General features: G+C 38.1%; 1 protein-coding gene across 2 annotated transcripts in view; it reads right to left on the bottom strand.

Moving 5' to 3' along the window:
* Window positions 1–17,615, bottom strand: part of IFI44L (interferon induced protein 44 like) — a 44,367-nt gene extending 26,752 nt beyond the window's left edge. Inside the window, exons 1-7 of one of the 2 annotated variants that reach the window (XM_034653752.1) lie at window positions 17,293–17,615; window positions 11,836–11,942; window positions 8,707–9,194; window positions 8,170–8,218; window positions 7,253–7,448; window positions 3,594–3,746; window positions 1,269–1,440 (exon numbers count right to left, since the gene is read on the bottom strand). In XM_034653752.1, the coding sequence (XP_034509643.1) occupies window positions 1,269–1,440; window positions 3,594–3,746; window positions 7,253–7,448; window positions 8,170–8,218; window positions 8,707–9,184 (1,048 nt within the window). In that variant the 5' untranslated portion in view covers window positions 9,185–9,194; window positions 11,836–11,942; window positions 17,293–17,615. The remainder of the gene's footprint in view (window positions 1–1,268; window positions 1,441–3,593; window positions 3,747–7,252; window positions 7,449–8,169; window positions 8,219–8,706; window positions 9,195–11,835; window positions 11,943–17,292) is intronic. The other variant, XM_011228121.3, reaches the window with a different exon arrangement.
* Between the last annotated feature and the right edge of the window lie 5,842 nt (window positions 17,616–23,457).

Here is a 23,457-nt window from a genome sequence, read left to right as displayed (position 1 = left end):
TCAAGTACCCATGGGACATTTACCAAAATATACTATAGACTAAGCCATAATTTAACTTCAAAAACAATTTAAAGAATTTAAATCAGAGTGTGTGTCCTTTGACCATAATGGATCAAACTGTAAGTTAATAACAGAATGGTAACAAGAAAAACTCCAAGCACTTAAAAACTAAACAATACATTCTAAATAATTCATGAGTCATAAAGGAAGTTTCAAGGGAAATAAAAAATACATTAAACTGGAAGATAATAAAGATACAACATATCAAAAATTGAGTACATAACTAAAGAAGTGTTTACAGAAAAATATGTAGTACTCAATGCTTACGACAGAAAAGAAGCAGAAGTCCAGAATCAACAATCTAAGTCCCTCCCCTCAAAAACCTAGAAAAAAGAAGGCAAATTATATCCAAATCAAGAAGATGAAAGAAATCCTAAAGAGCAGAAATCAATGAATGTTTTCCTGTTTCCCGGAAACAGGAAAACAATTTAAAGTATCAATGAAACAAAAACATGGTTCCTTGAAAAGATCAATAAAATTGACAAACCTTTAGAAATAGTGACACAGAGAAACAAAAGACATAAATCCCCAATACGATGAGGGACATGGGATATCCCAACAGACCCCACAGACAGAAAAGAAATAATAAGGAAATGATATGAACAATTCTACACACATAAATTTGCCAACTTAGATAGAATAGACTGAACTAAAAATTACAAACTATCCCCACTCGCCTAATATGAAATAGATTATTTTAAGAGCTTGCTAAGTATTTTAAAATTAAAAATTTTGGTATTAAAAATCCTGAAAAAGAAATCTCCATGCTAGATGATAAAGAACAGAGGTCCCAACCCTAAAGGGCTCCCACACAAACCCAATTGCTGACATCCGGTGAGAAAGCAACAGACTGAAAAGCACGTAGACCGTAAATGAGGGAGACCCACTCACTACTTTTAAAGCTACACATGTGATAAAATAATACAGAGCTGCACGCACATATTATAACAGTGTCAGTTTTCTAGTTTTGATCTTCCTGGTCAGGTCACATAATGTGGGGAGGTGACTATCCTATCAAGCCACTGGAAAATCACATGTGACCAAAAAAACATGTGAATGACTTCTGCCTGCTATTGCCACCAACAGACCCAGGACTCAGGAAATTGGGTGAAGGGTCCATAAGACCTCTCTGAACTCTCTTTGCAACTTTCTGTGAATCTGTAATTATTTCAAAATAAAAGTTTTTTGGTAAGAACAATGAGACTCACCACAGCTCAAGACTTCTTTTTGAACTTGTTTGAGCTTTGCCACCATCTTGGAGGAGAGATCATTGATAGAGTTGATATCTATGACATAAGCCACACAGTGAATACTGTCCTTCAGTGACGGAGTGCTGATGAAGTTAGGATGATTGGGCGTAATTGGTTTATTGGGGTTCAACTGTTATAGAAACATAAGATAACATTTAGAGAGTCTTTGCTGAGTTCTTTAAGATACATTCATGCTTCAAATGTGAATAACACTAACCTCCAACCCAAAACTTTCCTCCCTGTAGCCACTCTTCCCCCCAGGTTAATTAGTAGTACCCCTTCCATACTTCCTCTCCATTATGAGTGTAGTATTTTATCTTTCTTATAGAAAAATCACTTCATTGCACTGGTGAAAATGAGAATTACACATACTTTACACTATCCACAATGGAAATATTTCAGGAAAGTACAAAGAATGTTTTAAAAAGTTAATTTCAAATCCCAGTCTCCAGAAAAAAAGAAAGAAGGAAAGAAAGACAGACAGACAGACATTGGTTACACATCATTTAAGACTTCTCTCTAAACATTTTGGGTATTTAAATGGACAATGGATAGAGAAAAAAGGAGAGGGGAAAATATATTGAAAATGCATTTTTAAATAAAATACTATAATTTCTTGAATTTCACAGAAGAAAAAGAAACAAAAATGAAACAGAAGAAATATCAAATTTTAAGTTAGTATCTCCTTACCACAGAACAATAATCTTTCTAGGATTAAGAAAATAGATTTAAAAATACAGTAAAGGGGAGTGGGGTGCGCCTGGGTGGCTCAGTCAGTTAAGCGTCTGCCTTTGGCTCAGGTCATGATCCCAGGGTCCTGGGATTGAGCCCCGCATGCTCAGTGGGGAAACTGCATCTCCCTCTGCCTCTGCCTGCAGCTCCCCCTGCTTGCGCTCTCTGTCAAACAAATAAATAAAATCTTAAAAAAATAAAATAAAAATACAGTAAAGGGCTACATTCATTATTTTTTACCCATATGTTTCAATGTTGGACTGAACTGACTGCTTCTCTGTTGTGAATAATGAAGGTTTTTGTAGGCTCACGATTTCTCCCATCTCTCTGCTCTGTTCCACCTCCCAGTATCTTCTGTCTCCTTAGATTGTGGGGATAAGAATTATGTTCTTAGTCAACTCTGTGTTTCCAGTAACTAGCATAGTATCTGGCACAAATTAGGTTTTTAATCATGGCTTTTTAATATATGAGTACATAGTTAAGGTTTCCAGTCAAGCACCACTGAGAGGCCACTGAAGTCACTGCTCAGAAATTGAGGCTCATTGTATTACACCCAATGCCTAAAAGGAAGGGGATAATAATGGTTGACCTTTTGAGAATGGAAAGTACATCATCTCATTTATCTTCTCAGGCACCCTATGAAATGGGCATTATTATGACCTACATTTCACACATAAAGTAAGACTTACGGAAACAAGTATGTAACTTGCTTACGGGTGCACATCTAACTAGTGGCAGAGCCAACCTTTGGATGTAGGTATTTAGGCAGCATTTAAGTAGTGAAACCTAAGTACTTACAGTACAGTAATACCACACTTCAACAAAAAGTGGTTAATTGCTCCAAGATTTTGTCTAATTAAGCAAAAAAGTGCATGAGATTAAACCATTACTTTCCTATCTATTTTACAATTAAGAGGGTTATAAACACAATCTCCTCCTGTCCTTTCTTTTGAATCTTTATGAGTAAAATACTGCCTTTTGGCTGTATCTCTTTTCTTTCTTTCTTTCTTTTGAGATCACCTTATTTTTTTTTAAGTTAGCTCCACACCTGAACTCAGGGGCTCGAACTCATGACCCTGAGTTCAAGAGTCACAAGTTCTGACTGAGCCAGCCACGCACCCAGGCTTTCTTTCTTAATTCTGTAGAAAATAAATTACTCTACTTTACTTATATGAACACTTATTCATTTAAAGTAGAGTAGTGGTTTTTTTTTTGTTTGTTTTTTGTTTTTAAAAGATTTTATTTATTTACTTGACAGAGACAGAGACAGCCAGCGAGAGAGGGAACAGAAGCAGGGGGAGTGGGAGAGGAAGAAGCAGGCTCATAGCACAGGAGCCTGATGTGGGGCTCGATCCCAGAACGCCGGGACCACGCCCTGAGCCGAAGGCAGACGCTTAACCGCTGTGCCACCCAGGCGCCCCTAAAGTAGAGTAGGGTTGATTGATGTTGAAAACAGTTTATGACAGTTGAAAGCACCTTATGGGGTAAAAATTTAACAAAAAAAATTGATGAAACTGATTTTAAATGTTTTAGAAATTGGAGAATTCTTACCTGGTATCTGTCTGGCATGCAACCTTTTAAGATGTAGGGTATGTCATCCATACACAGTCCTACTCCTTCTTTCTCATGTAGCCCCATGGAGTCACACAAACTAAATGGCAGATAGTCCCCATAGTTCCCATATTTAATAGGATATATCCTATACTATAAAACAAAGTATATCAAAAGTAAAAATTCATTCTTTAACTAGCATTCAAGACATGACAATAGGAAGAACAGAGAGTGGTTAATATTTTAACACTGTGGTCCTCAAACATTTTGGTCTCAGGATCACCTGATGTTCTTAAAAATTATTGAGAATCTCAAAGATATTTGATTTATGTAGGTTATATCTGTTGATAGTTAACATCCTAAAAATTTTAAACTGAAAAAATTTAAATATTTCTTAAATCATTTTAAAATACAATTATGAATCTATTGCATGTTAACCGAAAGGACATTTTTTATGAAAAACAATATTTCCCAAAAAAATATTAAAAGAGTAGGATCAATTTACTTTTTGCAATTCTCTTTACTATCTGGATTAATAGAAGATGGCAGGATTCTCATATCTGCCTCCGAATTCAATCTGTTGTGATATATCATTTTGGTTGAAGTGTATGAAGAAAATCTAGCCTCACATGTACATAGTGGTAGGAAAAGGAGAAAGTATTATTTAACAGCTTTCAGAGAATTGTGGCTATTCCTCATTAATAATGCATCAAAGCTCAGTAAGAGATAATTTCTCCAAAGGTTGGCTGCAACGTGGAATTTGTGACATTTTCATACTCAGCTACATTTAATGTATGTATATTAATGCTTTGAATGTATCTTTTATCCAGGCATGACTTACAAACCCAATGCATTCAGTCATTTGAAAATATTGGATCTAGAGAAGATCTTCCAAATATTGGCACATTTCACCACACAATATTAAAACATCATACTTGTTACTAGCACCATTAATCTCATCAGGTAAGTTTTCAAGTATTGAGACGTTATGAAGCTCCAAGTAGTGGACACAAGTTTCCCAAAGTTCTAATTTTTTTTTTCTTAAGAGCTCAGATGTTATCATTGGCAAGAAACATTGCTGGGTGGTGGTTTCTCTTGTAGCGATCTGCTCACCCTGCGCATTGTCCAAAAATGACTACCGAATACCGAACTGTGAATAAGCAAGTCTGTCAAATGTCTTCTCAATTATAAAGGACGTTACATGAAAGAAGTTCAGCTCACAACTCAATCACACCAGTGTCTTTTCTTGACAACCACCATATCTTGATATGACTTAGAATATATGTACTTCCCATTTCATCAAACAAAACATTAAAGTAATATTTTTGTTTTATAAGTATATAAAATAGTAAAAATAATAATACATATAATAATATAAAATAATAAAAAGTTGAGTTTAAATAAAATCAATGGTTGCTACTTAGTCATCAATTACGTTCTTAAATGAAACTAGCATGTTGTTTACTGCAAGTGCTAGGAACGTATATAGCGGTTACTAATAGTGCTTGCTGCCATTGCTTGATTCAGGATGCCAGACAACAAATAAAACTACATGTGTATGATCAGTTCAAATGTCAATACACTAGAAAAAGCAAAACCATCGAAGCACTATTACACAAATAATTTTAAACTCACAGATCCCCTAAAATGCCCTCGGTGACACTCAGGGGTCTACAAACCTCACTCTGCAAAGCTCCACTTTAACAAATCTTCTTTCCTAAATAAACACACTCAATCTGACCCCAAGAGCATTTTTCAGAACTCTGAAAATTTTTTATTGGTCAAATACACTTCCACAGAGGGATGACTATGGAAGACTTAGGAAGAATCCCAAAGAGAAGTACTTCTCAGGGATAGCAGGCAACGCTTGAATCACAAATCTCCCATTCCACACCGGGAGGTTGAGAACCCCTCTATGACCTGTTGTAATCTGTACTGGAGTCAAAAGCTCCCATTGGTCCATAAGTCCAATGCCCAGGAGCAATCCCATTAGATACTTTGATCTAAGTGAATGGGACTTACTGGTGCCTCCACCTGAAAGGACTTACACAAAGCAGTAGAGTTACACACTTAAAGTGCATTGTAAAATTTCAAGATCAATAGGCACATTCATAGTTTTCATTAATCTGTTTCCTTCATAAATTTAATTCTTCAAGGGCGCCTGGGTGGCTCAGTCGGTTAAGCGTCTGCGTTCAGCTCAGGTCATGATCCCGGGGTCCTGGGATCGAGTCCTACATCAGGCTCCCTGCTCAGCCTGGAGCCTGCTTCTCCCTCTGCCTCTGCCTGCTGCTCCCCCTGCTTGTGCTCTCCCTCTCTGTGTCAGAAAAATAAACAAAATCTTTAAAAAATTTTTTAATTCTTCAAAGAGAAGGGTCTCTGAGAAACGAAATGAAATATTCTATTTCCCCGACAAATATTCTGTCCTGTATTCTTCAGTTTATACAGTAGTATCTGCATTTCATTTGGACTTGAGCACCTACGTCTTCTCTTAGAGCAACGCCTTTGGAGCTTTCAACATGAAAAGGATGGAGACAGACCCTGTGCTGATGAGTGCCTCTATTACCGCACCTATCGCGTTGAGGAGGACTTGTTTATTACCTACATGGAAATCCCTGAGTAAAAAAACCAACTCTTCTTCGTATTTAGGTCTTTATTCCCAACACAGTATTTCACAAACAGAAACATACCAATGAATGCTTGGCATATTGAAGTGCCGTTGAGGTACCTCGCTTTGGCTTCCGAGACTGGCTAATAGACCAAAATAAAGCCAGTCAAATAGATAGAATCTAGCCAACATCAAGAAATAAGTTGGGATTCTTGAAAATCTTAGAAAATCCTTTTAGTTATTAAATGTGACACAAAACTAAAATGAACCATTACTGTCTTATGTTAAGTTTTGCATTGACAGTGCATGCATATTTCCAATCAGAAGATAACAATATTTGCTTGTAGCAATCACAGAAAAACACAGCTTGATTATGAAATGTTCTATTCATTCCCCTTAATTTTTTTTTGTTTGATTGTGTAACATTGACGAGCACAGAAAGGAAGAAGGTTTTTCCACAGTAATTGGCAGATCTTTAGAGTAACAGTTTTAAAAATGGTATTAGTACTTACATTTGTTTACAAATAAGATAGTGTTTGTAGGACCACTGATAGATTTACCCTTTGAAGGTTGACCCACCAAAGTGAATTGCTGTCTTGCTTTTCACGATCATTTCTTTTAAAATGGTCTTGTAAAATGGAAAAGTGCTATAATACGTAATTTTCATTATTTTATTACAAAACAAAGAGAAAAGAATTTCAACCCAGGTAAAACAATGTGGCACATAAGTAAAAAGAGACTTCTAATATAATGGACAGAGATTTCTACAAAGTTTTCAAAATTTTAGTGTTTGTTTTTTTTACAAGTACCAGAAAGCATTCTTCATATAACTACTTATTGTATGCATAAAAACGGAAAGCCTCTCAGTGAAACACAACTCAATGGTGGGAATTCTGACTCAAACTTTTACTCCTTTTTTACATTTGATTTAGCATTTAATTGTCTGTAGATCAAGAGGAGGTTAATGTCCTAAGAGAAAATGGCAAAGAAACGAACAAACCTAATAATTGCAATTGATAAAACAAAATTCTCAGGAAATCCTTAAATAACTTACCTGTTCAGTAATGCTGGTGACATCAGACCCCACTGGGGCTTGGCGAGTCAGACGGCCTTGGAAAACAGACTTCACTGAATTGATAAAACTAGACTTTCCAGACCCAACTGGACCCAGCAAAAGAATACGAATTTTGGAAACAAAGTCTGCACAGGGCTTGTAGGTTCTGAGTTCAGCTAGAAGCGGATTTCTGTGCCTGTCAAATAACACGCAGTACTTAAAGACAAGAGCCAAACTTCCACAGGAACAGTACAGTTCTGCTGCTTCTTTCCTTCCCTTAAAAAGTATGTCTTAATCACTTATTATCTTGGCATTAGCATCTATCATATGATTGAAATGGTCTAAGGTTATGCATTTTGTGCTTGGAGAAAATGCATTTGTATATATCCGAATAAAGAAACACTAACCAGCAAGCAAATCATCGTTAAACTATGAGCCTTAGACCACACAAATCTAACAAATGTCAGCAACACTAAAGATGAGTATTATTTCAGTAATACTATTATATTGAGGAGAAACAAAATACATGCAATTCAGGTATTTATCTATAAACTGGGGAAAGGGGGCTTTGTTTTTAAAACTTACTGAAATTCCCCCAAAGGCTTTATTCCCAGGGAAAGGCTTTGGAGGAATTATCTGAAATTGTTGTCAAGACTTTTCTGTCTGGAAAACTTTGAGTCCAGCAAGGCCGAAGGGAAACATAAAGCCAAACCCTCACCAGGTAGATTTTTAAAGGTTCACAGTTGGTAGCGATTTGTCTCTGTTGATGCTGTAAATTGCCTCGAACATATTACATAAGTAACATTATAACTCATTTTTATCACTCCAAGTTATACGGTTTTTATTTTACTATTTCATTTTCTATAAATGGAGTTCTAAATAAGATGCCTAATAGATAGTCCATGAACCTAACTTACTTCGTGGCTCGTGTTATCTTCCTTATGTAGTTTGTATCATCCTCAATTCCTGTAGGAAACACACATAGAATAATGAGCTTTTTAACTTGCCTGGTGAACGATGCCCAAGTCTACCTTCTAAAGGGGGCACAGAGTCTGCTTACATAAACCAGGGCTGAGCTGTCCATTTAGGAGTTAGGGTTGGGAACTTAACCTCCCTACACGATAACTCACTCTGGAAACGCTCACAGAACGATGCCTACAGACCTAGAGCTGGCCCAGAGGGGTCACTGTGCCAAAATACACCTCGCCCTCCCGGCTCTCCCTCTCCATGTCTCCACTTCTCAACTCACTTTGCTCAGAGCTGCCCATACTTTCTGAGTAATACCTTATGACCTTTATGCTTCCTAGGTTTCATTCTGAAGTTTATGAAAGAGAAATCTGATGGTGTGAAAGCTGACGTTCCTCTCATTTTTCCTTGTTCTTGCAGCTCAATTATGACCCACGAAGACAAAGAAAGACTAGAATCAGAGTGTAGGATTATCTCATTTAACGTACCTTCGACTCGAAAAACTTCACATTCCAAATAATTGATATCAGAACGGGTATATACTCCTAAAGCTTTGCTTAATGAATCATTTATAGAAAGCTTGGTGTCGTTTAGACACACAGACAACACCTCTTGGCCAGAGGAATAAAATACCAGTTGTCCAGAAGCAATTTTAGTTTCTGTTTCTAAAACTTCAGTTCTCATTTCAGTTGCAATATTCCGTTGATATGAAAAATAGAAGGTGGGAGTGGGCCTTTTTAAATGGTCATATGTTTTAGAATAAGGCCTAAGCATAAGGATCCCAACAGTAGTGTTACGGATGTAAATCATTGTTACGGTGGGTCCCTGACAAGTGCACTTATCAAGAATACTAGAAGTTTTATTCCCATGGACACTAGACTTATAGAGAAGTCTCAAGGACACGTTCCCAAGCATCTTCTGCAGACTTTTCTCCTCACTCCATGTCAATCTGGTTGTCACTGCCATTGTTCTGTATCTGATAGAAAAACAATAATAGGTTAAGAGGCTAGTTAGCATATCATAGTGGTTTAAAGCACAGATTTCTCTTTCTAGCTCCAGTGTGTTATTTTTCTCTCTGGCCCAATTAAAACATGTTATTTGGATTAAAAGGCAAACAAAACAAAACAAAACAAAACAGAAAACAAAACAAACAAAAAAACAAAAACAAACAAAACATATAGAAATGGAACAATAGTAGGTACCTATGAAAAAATTAGGTAATTTAGAAATAAAAGATATCATTAAATTTTTAAGTCAGTAGACAAAATTAATGGAAGCTTAAAGAATAAAGTAAAATTAATAAATTAGAACAGTGATCAGCAAACTTTTAATGACAGAGAGTAAATATTTTAGGCTTTGTGGGCCATGCGGTCTCTGACATAATTACTTAACTTTGCCAATGTGACACAAACGTGGAGACAATACGTAAACAAATGGGCATGACTGTGTTCCAATAAAGCCTTTTTTATCAAAACAGGTGGGTGACACACAGGCCATAGTTGGCCAACCCATGAATTAGAAGGTAGGAGAAAGGAATTTATACAGAAGACAGTTTCCAAAGAAGGAAACTGACATATGAAAGGAGTTAACAGACATTGAGGTCCTACAGCAGCGGAATAAACCATGAGCCATCACGCCAATTCTTTCAAGGAGAAAAGTGAGAACACAGGCTAAACTGTAAATACATATATTTGAAAGCATTGGAGGGCTAAGATTTGGAAAAGAAGTGAACACAGAGAGGTAAGCTCAGCATTTGGGAGCACATTTCCCACAGGAGCATCTGTTAGCTTTAGAAGAGGTGCCAGAGATGCTGAGATGTTAGGCAAAACTTTTGCTAGACTCCCAGAGCTAGGGGAATAGAGTGCAACAAAGAGAATACCTTGGCAGCCCTCCTCTCAGTCTGTGCGCAAGGATTCTTTTTCCTTTCCTTTCCTTTCCTTTTCTTTCTTTCTTTCTTTTTTTATTTATTTATAAGAGAGAGAGAGTGTGTGAGAAAGAGAGAGAGAGAGAGGAAGAGAACGCGAGGGCCAAGGAGACAGAGCAGCAACCCACAGGACCCGCCTGCCACCCTCCCCCCTCCCCCGCCCCAGCAGGGAGCCTGACGACTTGGGGGAGGTGGGAGGGCTCAATCCCAGGACTCCAAGATCACAAGCTGAACTGAAGTCAGTCACTTAACTGACTGAGCCACCCAGGCACCCCTGTGGGCAAGAATCCTGAAGAGCTACAGGGAAGAGGGAAGGATGGGCTGGAAATGGACGGACTTAACTCCATCTCCTACGTAATTTCAGTCTATGATTGGGTTGCTATACATGAGATTGCTTATGCCCCCAGCTGCATGGCAGATGCAAAACAAATCTTGTCTAGATGAAGAGAACATCTTTCTAGCTTCAATTTTTTTTTATATTCAGTGACTCACATTCATCATAAACCCAAGAGAGGAACTGAAACAAAAGGACAGAAAACCAAGAGAAAAAGCAGAACACAGAAAAAAACCCATACTGTTTATTCATTTGTTTTGTTTTTTAGATTCCACATGTAAGGGAAATCAGATGGCATTTTTCTTTCTGACTTATTTCATTTATCATAATCCCCTCTAGATCCATCCATGTTGTCCCAAATGGCAAGATCTCCTCCCTTTTTATGGCTGAGTAATATTACTCTGTGTGTGTGTGTGTGTGTGTGTGTGTGTGTGTGTCTCACTAATGGAAAAACTGTCTCTAATGGAAAAGCAGTCAAAGTGTATGAAGAAGACGTTCACAGATGAGGTAACTCAAATGAACTATAAACATACAAAAAATGTTCAACCATTCTAGAAACAAAGAACTGGAAATAAAACAATAATGAGACATCATTTCACATGAACCAAAAGTCCAGCAATACCAAGTTGACTCGGATATGGAGATTCAATAATATTCACCTTATTTGGAGAGACACACATCATTCTTGGGAGCAAGTACATTCACTGCAGCATTGTTTAGGATGACATTAGAAGATGCACGTACAAATTCTGTCATATTCACACAATGAAATACTAAAGAGCACTGAAGTGACTGAACTAGACCTATTTGTATCAACATTGAGAAAGCTCAAAAAATTAATCTTGAGTGGAAAAAAGCAAGTTGAGAATGATACACTTAGTATGACATCACTGATATCATTTAAATAAACTGTTAACACAAAGCAATAGTCAAGATCATGTTTAGATACATACGTATATATTGCAAAACCATAAAAACCAGCAAAACAATAATTTATCCGAAAGTCTGGATAATATTTCCCTCAGGGAAGGAAGGGAAGAGAAAGGAATGTAGGAGAGATTCACAGATAAATTCAACATCATCTGTAATACTTTTATTTTCCAGGGGTAAAAAACTATTCTAATTAGATAAAGCAAGTCATTTTTTAAAATCTGATAGAACTGTGTCAGATTACACCAGAGTTCACTTATTCTCTGGAATTCCCTGTGTTTGAAATGTTCATTAAAAACAAAACAAATTCAAGAGGAAATTATGATCATTAGCAGCAATTTTCCTCTGAAATTCTTCTTCAAAGAAAGGCAAACAGGCAATTTTCTTTACACACAGCTAGGAAACATTGGATGGCAAAAAGTCACTTACCTGTTTTTAAGAGTTGGATGGAGCTTACATGCAGTGTTAGCTGCTCTGTTTCATGTATCCAGCAGCCTGTTTGGAGACTGGAAGGTTCTGCTGAGACTCGTGGCTTCCTGTTGGAGAGAAAGGAAAGTGAAACTCAAAGCAGCAATCAGCAGGCAGCATGGGGCCTGTCGTTAAGTTTCTTTTTCCTTGCTAGAAACAAAGAGACAGCAAAAACGAAAAGGACAAACAAAGATTTCTGCCAAACACAGGAGAAAGATCTTTGGTCCCCTCTGTAGCGCACACATAGACATGCAGGAAATGGCAATTAATAAAAAACTGCTGTAAAACCAATAGCTAACATTTCTATACATTTAACTACGGACTAGGCACTGTGCAACTGCATGCATTTTCCTCGTTTCTTCTGGAAACAATATCATACAGTGATCACTCTTAGTATCTTTATTTCTCAAAATATGCAAATGAAACTTAGGACACTAGGGGACTTTGCCCAAACTAAGCCCATGAGCAGAGCAGAGGGGTGACACCAGCTGGTATTTAAAACCAAGTCTTTCTGCACTGGAACAAGCAGATGAGGTTTCGACTGTTCCTGAATTCATTTATAACGCAGTCTACAGCTTCTTTTCCCATTTACACATTCAATCACTCAACACGGGCTTAGACCCTGGGGAAGGGTAATGCTGAGTAAGATAAAAACACTGCCCTCAAATCACATGCTGTGCGCTCAGGGAGGCGGTCAGGTACGCAGACAGTTGTTCATGCCCTCCGTGCTACAAAAGGGGTAAAAACCAGATCCCCTGGGGACCAGGATACAGTGAACTCATCCAGTCTCAGGGCACTAGTAAAAGCTAGCAGATCAAAGTTTAGACTGAGACATGAAATTGTAGGGCAGGAAGAAATTGCCTTCTTTCCTTCAAGGTTTTTCCAGCTGGTTTAGGAATTAAACTGACATGAGATCAATTAACAAAAGGAAAAAACAGTTTTAGGATATGTGCATGGCCGCCCAATAATAAAATTGAGACCCGAAGAAATGACAAAGGCAGGAAGTTTTTGTACAATTTAGACAAAGAGACAATAAATTTGTGAGAACTTGGCAGGATAAAGAAGAGATGTTTGGGAACTTTCATTAGTAAGGAATTCTAAGTGGAATTGGGCTGACATAGCCATAGCTCTATAGATTGGTACACACACACACCCACCCACACACACACACACACACACAGTGGTTTATTCATACTGCTTTCTTTTTTTTTTTTTTAAGATTTTATTTATTTATTTGACAGAGAGAGACAGCCAGCGAGAGAGGGAACAAGCAGGGGGAGTGGGAGGAGGAAGAAGCAGGCTCCCAGCAGAGGAGCCTGATGTGGGGCTCGATCCCAGGACTCTGGGATCACGCCCTGAGCCGAAGGAAGACGCTTAATGACTGTGCCACCCAGGTGCCCCCCTACTGCTTTCTTGGCTTTAAAGTCCCTCTCTTTGGTGATAAGGATTTTTTTTACTTCTTAGTACAGGGAGGATATTTTTCATGTAAGAGATTTATTTCCTGCTTTCTGCGGGTCAGAGAAAAGTCTATGTGTCCTCGCACCAACTGTTTCCCAAGTAGCTTCAATTCAAAATAACCAATATGTCATTGTGGTACATTTGGGAGCGGCCCACCCTGGGCCCCTACAAGGTACAAGGAAGAAGTGAAGCAAGAAAGAGCACGGTGTCATCAGGGACCTCTGAAGGTTTTAGCCTGCCTGGAATGGATTGCAGCATCAAACTGGCAAGAAATGAAACTAGGGAAGTGATAAGGATTTTAAAATTCTTTATTTAGGGGTGCCTGGGTGGCACAGCGGTTAAGCATCTGCCTTCAGCTCAGGGCGTGATCCCGGCGTTATGGGATGGAGCCCCACATCAGGCTCCTCCGCTATGAGCCTGCTTCTTCCTCTCCCACTCCCCCTGCTTGTGTTCCCTATCTCGCTGGCTGTCTCTATCTCTGTCAAATAAATAAATAAAATCTTTAAGAATAAATAAAAAAATAAAATTCTTTATTTAAGTTGGATTTTATCAAGAAGACAATATGAAGATTCTGAAAGCAGAAAAATGGCATGATCAAAATTCAAAGTCTTAGGAAGAAGAGTTAGTTTTTTCTTGCTTTGTAACAAATATCATAAACCTAGAGGCTTTAAAACAACTCACATTTATTACGGCACAGTTTTCATAGATCAAGAAACCCAGCATGGTTCAAATGAATTTTTTGCTCAGGGTACCTCACTCAAGGCATTGGTCAACTGTGGTCCCATCTTTCTCTGGGAAAGAATCTGATGTAAAGCTCACTTAGGTTACTGGCAGAATTTAGTTCTTTGCAAGTTGGCAGACTGAGGCTACTCTCAGCTCCTAGAGGTTGCTCTCAGTTTCTTGACAACAGCCTTTGCACTCATTTAATATAACATGGCAGCAACAGAATCCTCCAAGGGCAGCAGCAGAATCTTCCCTGTGTCAAATCTCCTTCATGCCTTGAGTCTCTGCCTTCAGAAAGAATCCCTTTCTTTTAAAGGCTCGCCCAATTTTTTCAAGGCCATTGAAGAGAGTCACTTTCTTGAAGTCAATAAATGAATCATGGAAGTGATAGCCCACCATTTTCACATCTCTGCCCCACTCCAGGGGAGGGAGTTGTACAAGGAGGTAGGCCATTGGGGGGCCATTTTAGATTTCTGACTATAACAAAGGACAAGACTAGAATCAAAGAGACTAGTTTATAGCCTTCTGCATTTACTCACTCATTCATTGATCCATTCATCCATCCATCCATTCTTTCTTCTTTTAATAAAAAATATGTTGAGCACCAGTATAACACACTCTGTGTTAAACCCTGGGGACATAAACAGGCATAGATCCTACCCTCATAAAACCAACCCAGAACGAGATTAGGTGAGGCAATGCATGAACCTAAGAATAAGATTCGGTGCATTAAAGAACTGAAGGCAAATACATAATATTCCTCTTGTTCTTTTTAAAATATTTTTAATTAGACCATGGGCAATAGAATATGAAAACGCTACCTGCACAGAAAAACCACAGGATGAATTCATGTCACCTTTGCTGGATTAGGAGGTAACATGACCATCTTTTTTGAGCTACTAGAGTACTTACAACATCTGCTGTATATACCTTTCATCAGTTAAAAATATATTTTTTAAAAACCATATATATAAAAATATATTGATATTTTCATAAAGTTCTGCAAATGCTATTTATTTATAAGGAAATAAATCTTAAAAAGTATACAGGGCTGTTTAAAGAGAAAGAAATGGAAGATGGAGAAATATGAAGAGAGGATATTCCCTTCCCCCAAGTCCTAGGTTGGTGGTGATAATGAGTGGTTGAAATCATTCCTGGGCCTCCCTGGAGTAAAGCCCTAAATCCTACGCTCCAGGCCTCAGAGACTGAAATGGCCAAAGGTTTTTTTTGTCCCCTGAGATATTCCTGGAGCTGGATAAGTGAACCACCTCTCAAAGCAGTGAGCAGGTATAGCCCCTGTCATGTGGCCGGTCAGGAAGACCAGGGAGCCAGAGCTCCCTCATCTGCGGGACATCCAAGTGCGACTCCGCCTTCCCTCGCCTTCTTCACTCTCCCTGTTCATCTTCTGCAGCCTCTTCCGGGTACAAACGTGGGGTCATTTATTTCCCAGTACTGTCTTGTCTCGAAGATTTCATTTTCCTTCCACCCACTTGGCTTCCCATCTCATACTTCCTTCTTATTTTATTTCTGCCTTGTCAACCTTTTTCCTTCCTTAGCCTTCTCCTTCCTCCTCTGTAGCTTTCCCCCACCTCTGCTTGCCATACCCTCGCTGCTTGCTATACATTAGAAATGAATTAAATGAAATAGATGAGTGACAGCTTAGAAGCCCCAAAGATTAAAGAAGAGCCTGGGAATAGTCATTTTGACACAATCTACCTTTCCAAAGGGAGGCAGAGCATATTTAAAGAAAAGTGTCTCTTTGAGAAAATAAAAATAATAAAAATGAATGTTTTCTTTATGATTAAATCATTCCCTTTCTTTATGATTAAACATTTACTTTATCATTTATTGAAATCATATTATTCTGTATTACAGATGAAAAGCGACCTGATTTAAACTCACACTTAGTCTCAGGAAGAACAACCAACAATGACAGGTTCATTGCTGTAATACGGGGTGTTTTTATATTGTGAAAGTAATGCAATTTGGCATATTAATAAAAAAGATAAAAATAATATGATAATATCAATTCAAGAGTAAAACACTTAAACTCTGACACCCACTCATTATTTAAAAAAAAAACCAAAAAACCTAAGGGGCACCCAGGTGGCTCAGTTGATTGAGCGTCTGACTCTTGATTTCGGCTTGGGTCATGATCTCAGGGTCCTGAGATTGACCCCCCCCTCCCCCGCACCAGGCAGGCTCTGCACCAGAGCGTGGAACCTGCTTCAGATTCTCTCTCTCCCTCTACTTCGGCCCCACCACACCCTCTCCCTCTCTAAAAATACAAAAAAAAAATTTTTTTATTTTTTTAAAACCTTACCTTGGAATAGAATGAACTTTCTTAAATCCAATTGAGCAGCTGGTAGTAAACAAATCCAGCATGCATCATATTTTATGGTGTAATACTGAAACAATTTTCCAAAACCAAGACTATCTGTTATTACCAGTTCTAGTCAATTTTGTACTGAAGGTCTCAAATCCAGACATGCAGTAAGTGAAGATACAGAAATAAAAAGTATACGGAAAGGATTAGAAAGGAAAAAATAAATCCAGTTATTTACTTACATAAGCATGATTGTATATGTGAAAAATAAGGAAAAATATACAGACACACTATCAGCATTCATATGTAAATTTAGCAAGCTCAGTGGATAAAAGTTAAATTGCCAGAAATCTACTAGATTCCTATATAAAAACAACAGCAAAATTAATAATAAAATACAAAAGATATGGGGCACGTGGGTGGCTCAGTCATTAAGCATCTGCCTTCGGCTCAGGTCATGATCCCAGCGTCCTGGGATCGAGCCCCGCACCGGGCTCCCTGCTCAACAGGAAGCCTGCTTCTCCCTCTCCCATTCCCCCTGCTTGTATTCTCTCTCTTGCTGGCTCTCTCTCTCTCTGTCAAATAAATAAGTAAAATCTTTAAAAAATAATAATAATAATAATAAAATACAAAAGATAGATGAAAAATTTAGGAATAAATGTATCATATGATTTACAAGAATAGAACTAACTAAACAGAAAAACATACCATGTTCACATGATGGAAGACATTATTATAAAGATGCTATATCAGCCTGGATACAATCAGGAGAAAGAAACCACACAGTAAGATCTGGGAAAGTTTAACTTAAAGAACCATTTACAGTAACAGTGTATGGTAGTGATGAGGGATTAGCTAAAAGTAAAAAACTAAAAACTATAGTAGAGAGCAGATGTCAGGAATACTCTTACCCTTAGGGTGAAATAGGACACACAGGAAGATGCCCCAGCAGGTGTACGAGCAAGCCCTGGCTATGGCCTTGGCTCACTAAATGGCAAAGAAGTGCCTGTGGTGCAGCAGTGAAAATGGCTGGAAATTCACCCCCTCGGGTGCTAGGGAAAGCTGCTCAGAGAGGTGTCTCGCTGGAGTCACAGGGCCGTAAAACCGCTCGAGGGGGAAGCGGGCTGCAGGGTGCTGCATGCACCAGAGGGCCCTGGCGCTGAGATGGCTGTGCGTGCAGCAGGAGCTGGACCCTGAAGAAGCCCCACGTTTCAGAACTTTCAGAACCCGGAAGCAGAACCCATCTCTCGCAATGTCTCTCCAGTGCCCTCTACTGACAAAACTGAACTTTGAGCCAGCAGGCAAGGAAAAAACATTTAAAGGGACCGTTTCCATTTCAGAGACTCCGCAACAAGGGATAAATTTGGAACTAGGAGGCAATAAACTGATAACCGGAACAGAAGAACAACAACAAAACTTGGGGACTCACTATTACAAAACTATTGTAAAACCATCATAAACATGACAATGGGTTATTGATGAAAGAGAGACAAACTGACCAACTGAACGGAATAGAGTCCAGAGACAGACTCGCAGTCACCTGATGAGTGACAGACACTGCGGTACAGATAAGAAATGGTGGTTTATTCAATAAATGGTTCTGAGTTAACCAGATAGCCTTACAAAAAAGAAATTAATTTGGATCCGTACTCAAAAATTTCCAGATGGACTGCAAATCTTTGTGTGAAAGGTAAAATAATCATACTTTTAGAAGAAAACTATATGAGAACAATTCCAGACTTCTGAGTAGACGAAACATTCTTAAATAAGATGCAAAAAGCGGTAACCATAAAATCTGATAAAGTGAAAAATATTAAAGTCCAGGGTTTCTTATCATATGACACATCACTGGGAATGAAAATACATCCCACAGACTTGGAGAGGAGGTTTTCAATTCTTATATTCAGCAGAGAACTCATCTCCAGAATATTTCAACACCCACAAATCATACACAGTGATTTTCTATTGAGAAATGAGCACTTCTTGAATGGCCGGTAGGCATATGCAAAGGTACTCTACTTCCAGCAGTCATCAAGAAAATGAAAAAGTAAAACCACATTGAGATGCCACTATTCACCTAAAATGAAAAAGACCAATCACGTGTTGGCCAGAATGTGGCACAATGGCAATTCTGGTTGTGGAGCTAGAAATGGATACGACGACTTTAAAAACTCCGAGGCAATATCAGTGAAAGCTGAGAGTACGCACAGCTTATGACTCAGCAATTCTAGCACCCACGCCTTCTCATCAGCATGTTCATCAGAGGACATGCGCAAGAATGTTTCTAGCAGCGCTGTTTATAATTGCCCAGGCTGAAAACTACTCAAATGCCCATTAACAATAACACAAGCGGATTAGGGTATATGCACGAAATGGAATGTTCTACAGCACTGAGAACAAAAGAACAATATCGACAACATAGAAAACAGACACGAATACCACAGACAAAACGTTAAGTGAAAGAAGTCAGATGGGAAAAGAGTGCATGTGGGATTTACCAAAGTTCAAGCATAATCAAAACCTACTTGTGGTGTTAAGCATCAGAATAAGGGCTGCCCTTGCAGGGGTAACGGTTAGAAGCAGAGCAAGGGGAATATTCTGGGTGCTAGTAATAATCTTATTGTACATCTTGGGTGCGATTACATAGGTGTGTTCAATTTGTGATGATTCATTGAGCTATACACTGGTGACATATACTTTTTTGTATGTGTTATGCATCAACAAATTGCTTTTAAACAGAAAAGAAAAGCAAACAAAAGCAGAAAAACATGACATCATATTAGTGAATGGGCTACAATGAATTCACGATTGAAGTGTGCTGGATCTGTGATAAGAAAAATCTAGCTCTACTTACAGTCTTCATTTGGAATAAATATTCTCTGGCCACAAGGGGGTTCTCTTGCTACACTCCTTTATTTGTGATAGTACATATTTTCTAGATTCTGTTGGTGTTCTAATGTGTTTTACCTATTTATCTTTGAAGGGCTCAACATGGCACACCCTTTGCTGAAAATCTGTAAATGTACAGAATGCAATATTCAGCATGAAGTTTCTCCATAATTCCTCTGAAAATAGTCATCCAACAAGTACTAGAACATGTTTCTCCAAAAACTGTTATCTGATCACTAGAAAAATCCATCTGAATTTAATACTTAAACCTACTCTTTGCCATTTTTAGCCTCTTTTCTTGCTCTGCTTCTTATAACCAAAATTCTCTGGTTTTGGACAGAATATAAACTTCCACGAAGGCACCTGTGTATTTTTATTGGCTTCATCCTGTCTCTAACTGCTCTTACACGGACAGCTAGGTAACACCCGCAGAAGGCTTTTTTTCATCATGTTTAAACTACTTGTACAATCCACATTGTAGGACTCTGCTAATTCCTACATTAATCCTTATTTGCTTTGTTAAATTTAGACAATTATTTCTACCTATTACAATATTTTCATTCTGATTCAGTTATCAAACTAGATTCCACAAACCTTATGTCAGACACAAATGTACTGAATGCCTCAGATCTCATGATGTGTCCAGCATAAAGTAATAACTCAATAATATTCATCAATTTGATGAAATAATATACTTAAGAACAGAGCAATTTGAATCCAAATAATTGTAAAGTGAATTTATATTTCTCTATCTTGTCCAACTATATTTTAAAATATCTTTCTTTTTTCTTTTCTTTTTTTTTTTTTCTGAAATCTGTATATCCCACATCTGCAGCATGACCCAAGCCTTTGGATCTAGCAAACTTACTTCACAAAGAGAATTAGGACCTGTTTTTGACTAATTTATGATGGTACCTGATGATAATCTTGCTTCCTTTATAAGTTTCTTCATTTTTTTCATTCAAACATTCATTCACCAAATATATATGGAGTGCCTGCAAGGTACTAGACACTTTTTAAGCTGGGGATAGGGACCTTGAATATGACAAGCATAGTTCCTACCTTCAAGGAGCCTTATTTTCAGTGGGATAAAAATGGAAAATAAATAAGAGAACAAATAAATTAGTAAGTTAATATCACATTGCAATATGTTCTGATAAGCTAATAAAAGCAAGCTTTGGGCAATAGAGAGTTACAGGGAAAAAAAGATATTTTTGATAGAGTAGTCAGGGAAGACCTCTTTGAAAAAAGATCATTTGAGTTGAGGGGCGCCTGGGTGGCACAGCGGTTAAGCGTCTGCCTTCGGCTTAGGGCGTGATCCTGGCGTTATGGAATCGAGCCCCACATCAGGCTCTTCTGCTATGAGCCTGCTTCTTCCTCTCCCACTCCCCCTGCTTGTGTTCCCTCTCTCACTGGCTGTCTCTATCTCTGTTGAATAAATAAAATAAAATCTTAGAAAAAAAAAAAGATCATTTGAGTTGAGAACTGACTTAGCCATGTCGGGGTGTTTATGTTTAATTCCAAGCGCATTAGGGAGCCACTGAAGATTACCAGTGGAAGATATTATCTGCTTGATGAATTAAAAGCAGTATTATGAATGCTGGGAAGAAGAAGATGGATCTCAAGGGAAGGTGGCAAAACTGGGTTATTATCCATGTGGTTATGATGGATTAGTATAGGGTGGTAATGGTCAGGATAAAAATAAATGAAAAGATAGGGAAAATACTTTGGAGGTAAAGCCAGGAGACCTTGCTGATGGATTGTACATGGGATTGGCAGAAGGAGAGAAACAAAGACAACTCCTAAATGTCTGGCTTAAGCAATTGACTGTCTAGAGGTGTCATTGTCTGAACCAAAAGGAAACTGAGGAAAGATCGGATCTGGCGCACACATCCAAAGGTTCCATTCTGGTTGTACAAGGCTAGATGGTAAACATGCACATGGTGTTTCATGGCTGTTAGACCTGAGAGCATTGAGGGGCTCCGTAAGAACGCTAGTCACCCTAATTTGTTCAGCCCCTTCCCTTCCCCTCCTCTCTCTCCATCTGTGAGCTGATTTTTGGAAATTCCAGTAGAAGGCATATCCTAGGTTTTGTTTAGATAGTGTTCGATGATGCATACCTCAACTCCCACAGCCTAACACGTCCCCAAAGAGCCATTCCTTAAACAGAAAGTACAGTTTAATCTACCTTATATACTAGAGATTTATCTCATTCCCCTCCCCAGAGAGTAAAAGTTGCAGGAATCAGAAACAATTTCTTGTTGTCAGGGATCAGGAACTGGATTTTTTGCTGTTGTTGTTCATTTCTGTATTACTTGAACCAATGCTGGTATTTATATAAAACACATTAATTAAACAGAGATTATGTAAACAAAATGTTACCATTTTAGAAACACTTTAAAGCCAGCTCAAAGACCAAAACTTTGACAATTTTTTTATAAGGCAGACAGAGAGTTCTTTGCCTGACTTAAGTTTGTTTTTTCCAGTAACCTGATAGGTCAAGTCAATCCTAGCAGCCAAACCTGTTTGGCAGAATAGATGGAGATTTAGCTAAGTGGTATTTTATAGGCAGTTATACTCTCCAGTTTCTTCATATCTTTGCTAATATAATATTAAATGTGTTTGAGTATATTTAACATGACTTCGTTTAAAATGTCCAATTATCTAGAACTTAACTTTTGTATACTCCACAGCTCTTACTATTATTTTTTTTAAATATGAATATTTTCCCTTTTTTGCCTCTTATATAAGGTAAATAACCTTGGTGAGACTCATTCAATTCACTAACTTTCAGAATGGCTTCCATGTCATTATTTGTCTCAAATTTAGAGATAATGCTCTCATGATTTCATAAATGTTTGGTGTCACTTTAGATCATTGGTTAGAATCTAGGAAGAATGTTTAAGGAAGTGTGTGTGTGTGTGTGTGTGTGTGTGTCCATGTCCACACCCGCACTTTAGGCTTTTTGCAAAATACAGAGTTTTACTCAGTTAATGAGGATCTAGTTGGTCAGCTACACAGCGAAATGAGAGAAGTAGGAATCATAGGCACTGGTTAGTTGTCAAAAGAATTCAAGAAAGGCCAAGCACCCCGACCTTACAGGAAGAAAAGGTACCACAGTGCTGTTGGCCCTCACAGCACCAGGGCAGCTTTAAAAATCTGGTCCACTTGTCACCCTACTACGGTGGGAGTCCATGCGTCCCACGCTAGTCTTCTGCCACCAACGTGCTCAGCTACTATGTCCATATCACCTCTAACTAATATTTCACATTTCAAGATGTACTACGAAGGTATAGTAATCAAAACAGTATAGTACTGGCACAAAAATGGACACATAGGTCAGTGGAACAAGAGAGCCTAGAAATAACCCATGCTTATATACGGTCAGTTAACCTACAACAAGGGAGGCAATAATATCCAATGGGAAAAAGACAGTCCCTTCAATAAATGATGTTGAGAAAACTGTCAGCTCCATGCAAAAGAATGAAACTAGACCACTTTCTTACACCATACACAAAAATAAACCCAAAATGAATGAAAGACCTAAATGTGAGACCTGAAGCCCTGAAACTCCTGAAAGAAAACGTAGGCAGTAATCTCTTGGACATCAGCCTCTGTAACATTTTTTCTGGATATGTCTCCTCAGGCAAGGGAAACAAAAGCAAAAATAAACTATTAGGACTACATCAAACTAAAATTAAGCTTTTGCGCGGTGAAGGAAACCATCAACAAAACAGAAGGCGACCTATTGAATGGAAGAAGGTATTTGCAAATGATTTATCCAATAAAGGGTTATATCCAAAATATGTAAACTCAACACCAAAAGCACAAATAATCTGATTAGGGTAGAGGACATGAAAAGTCATTTCTCCAAAGAAGACAGACAAATGACCAACAGACACATGAAATGATGTTCAACATCACGCATCAACAGGGAAATGCAAGTCAAAACCATGATGATGTATCACCTCACACCAGTCAAAATGGCTAGTATCAAAAAGACAAGAAACAACAAATATTGGCAAGGATGTAGAGAAAAAAGAAACCTCGTACACTGTTGGTGAGAATGTAAATTGTTGCAGCCACCATGGGAAATAGTATGGAGGCTCCTCAAAAAATGAAAAATAGAAATGCCATATGATCCAGTAATTTCACTCTTGGGTATTTATCCAAAGAAAATGAGAACA

The sequence above is a fragment of the Ailuropoda melanoleuca genome, chromosome 2 (genome assembly GCF_002007445.2).
Source record: "Ailuropoda melanoleuca isolate Jingjing chromosome 2, ASM200744v2, whole genome shotgun sequence".
NCBI classification, from domain to species: Eukaryota; Metazoa; Chordata; class Mammalia; order Carnivora; family Ursidae; genus Ailuropoda; species Ailuropoda melanoleuca.
This window is presented reverse-complemented; position numbering and strand designations above follow the sequence as displayed.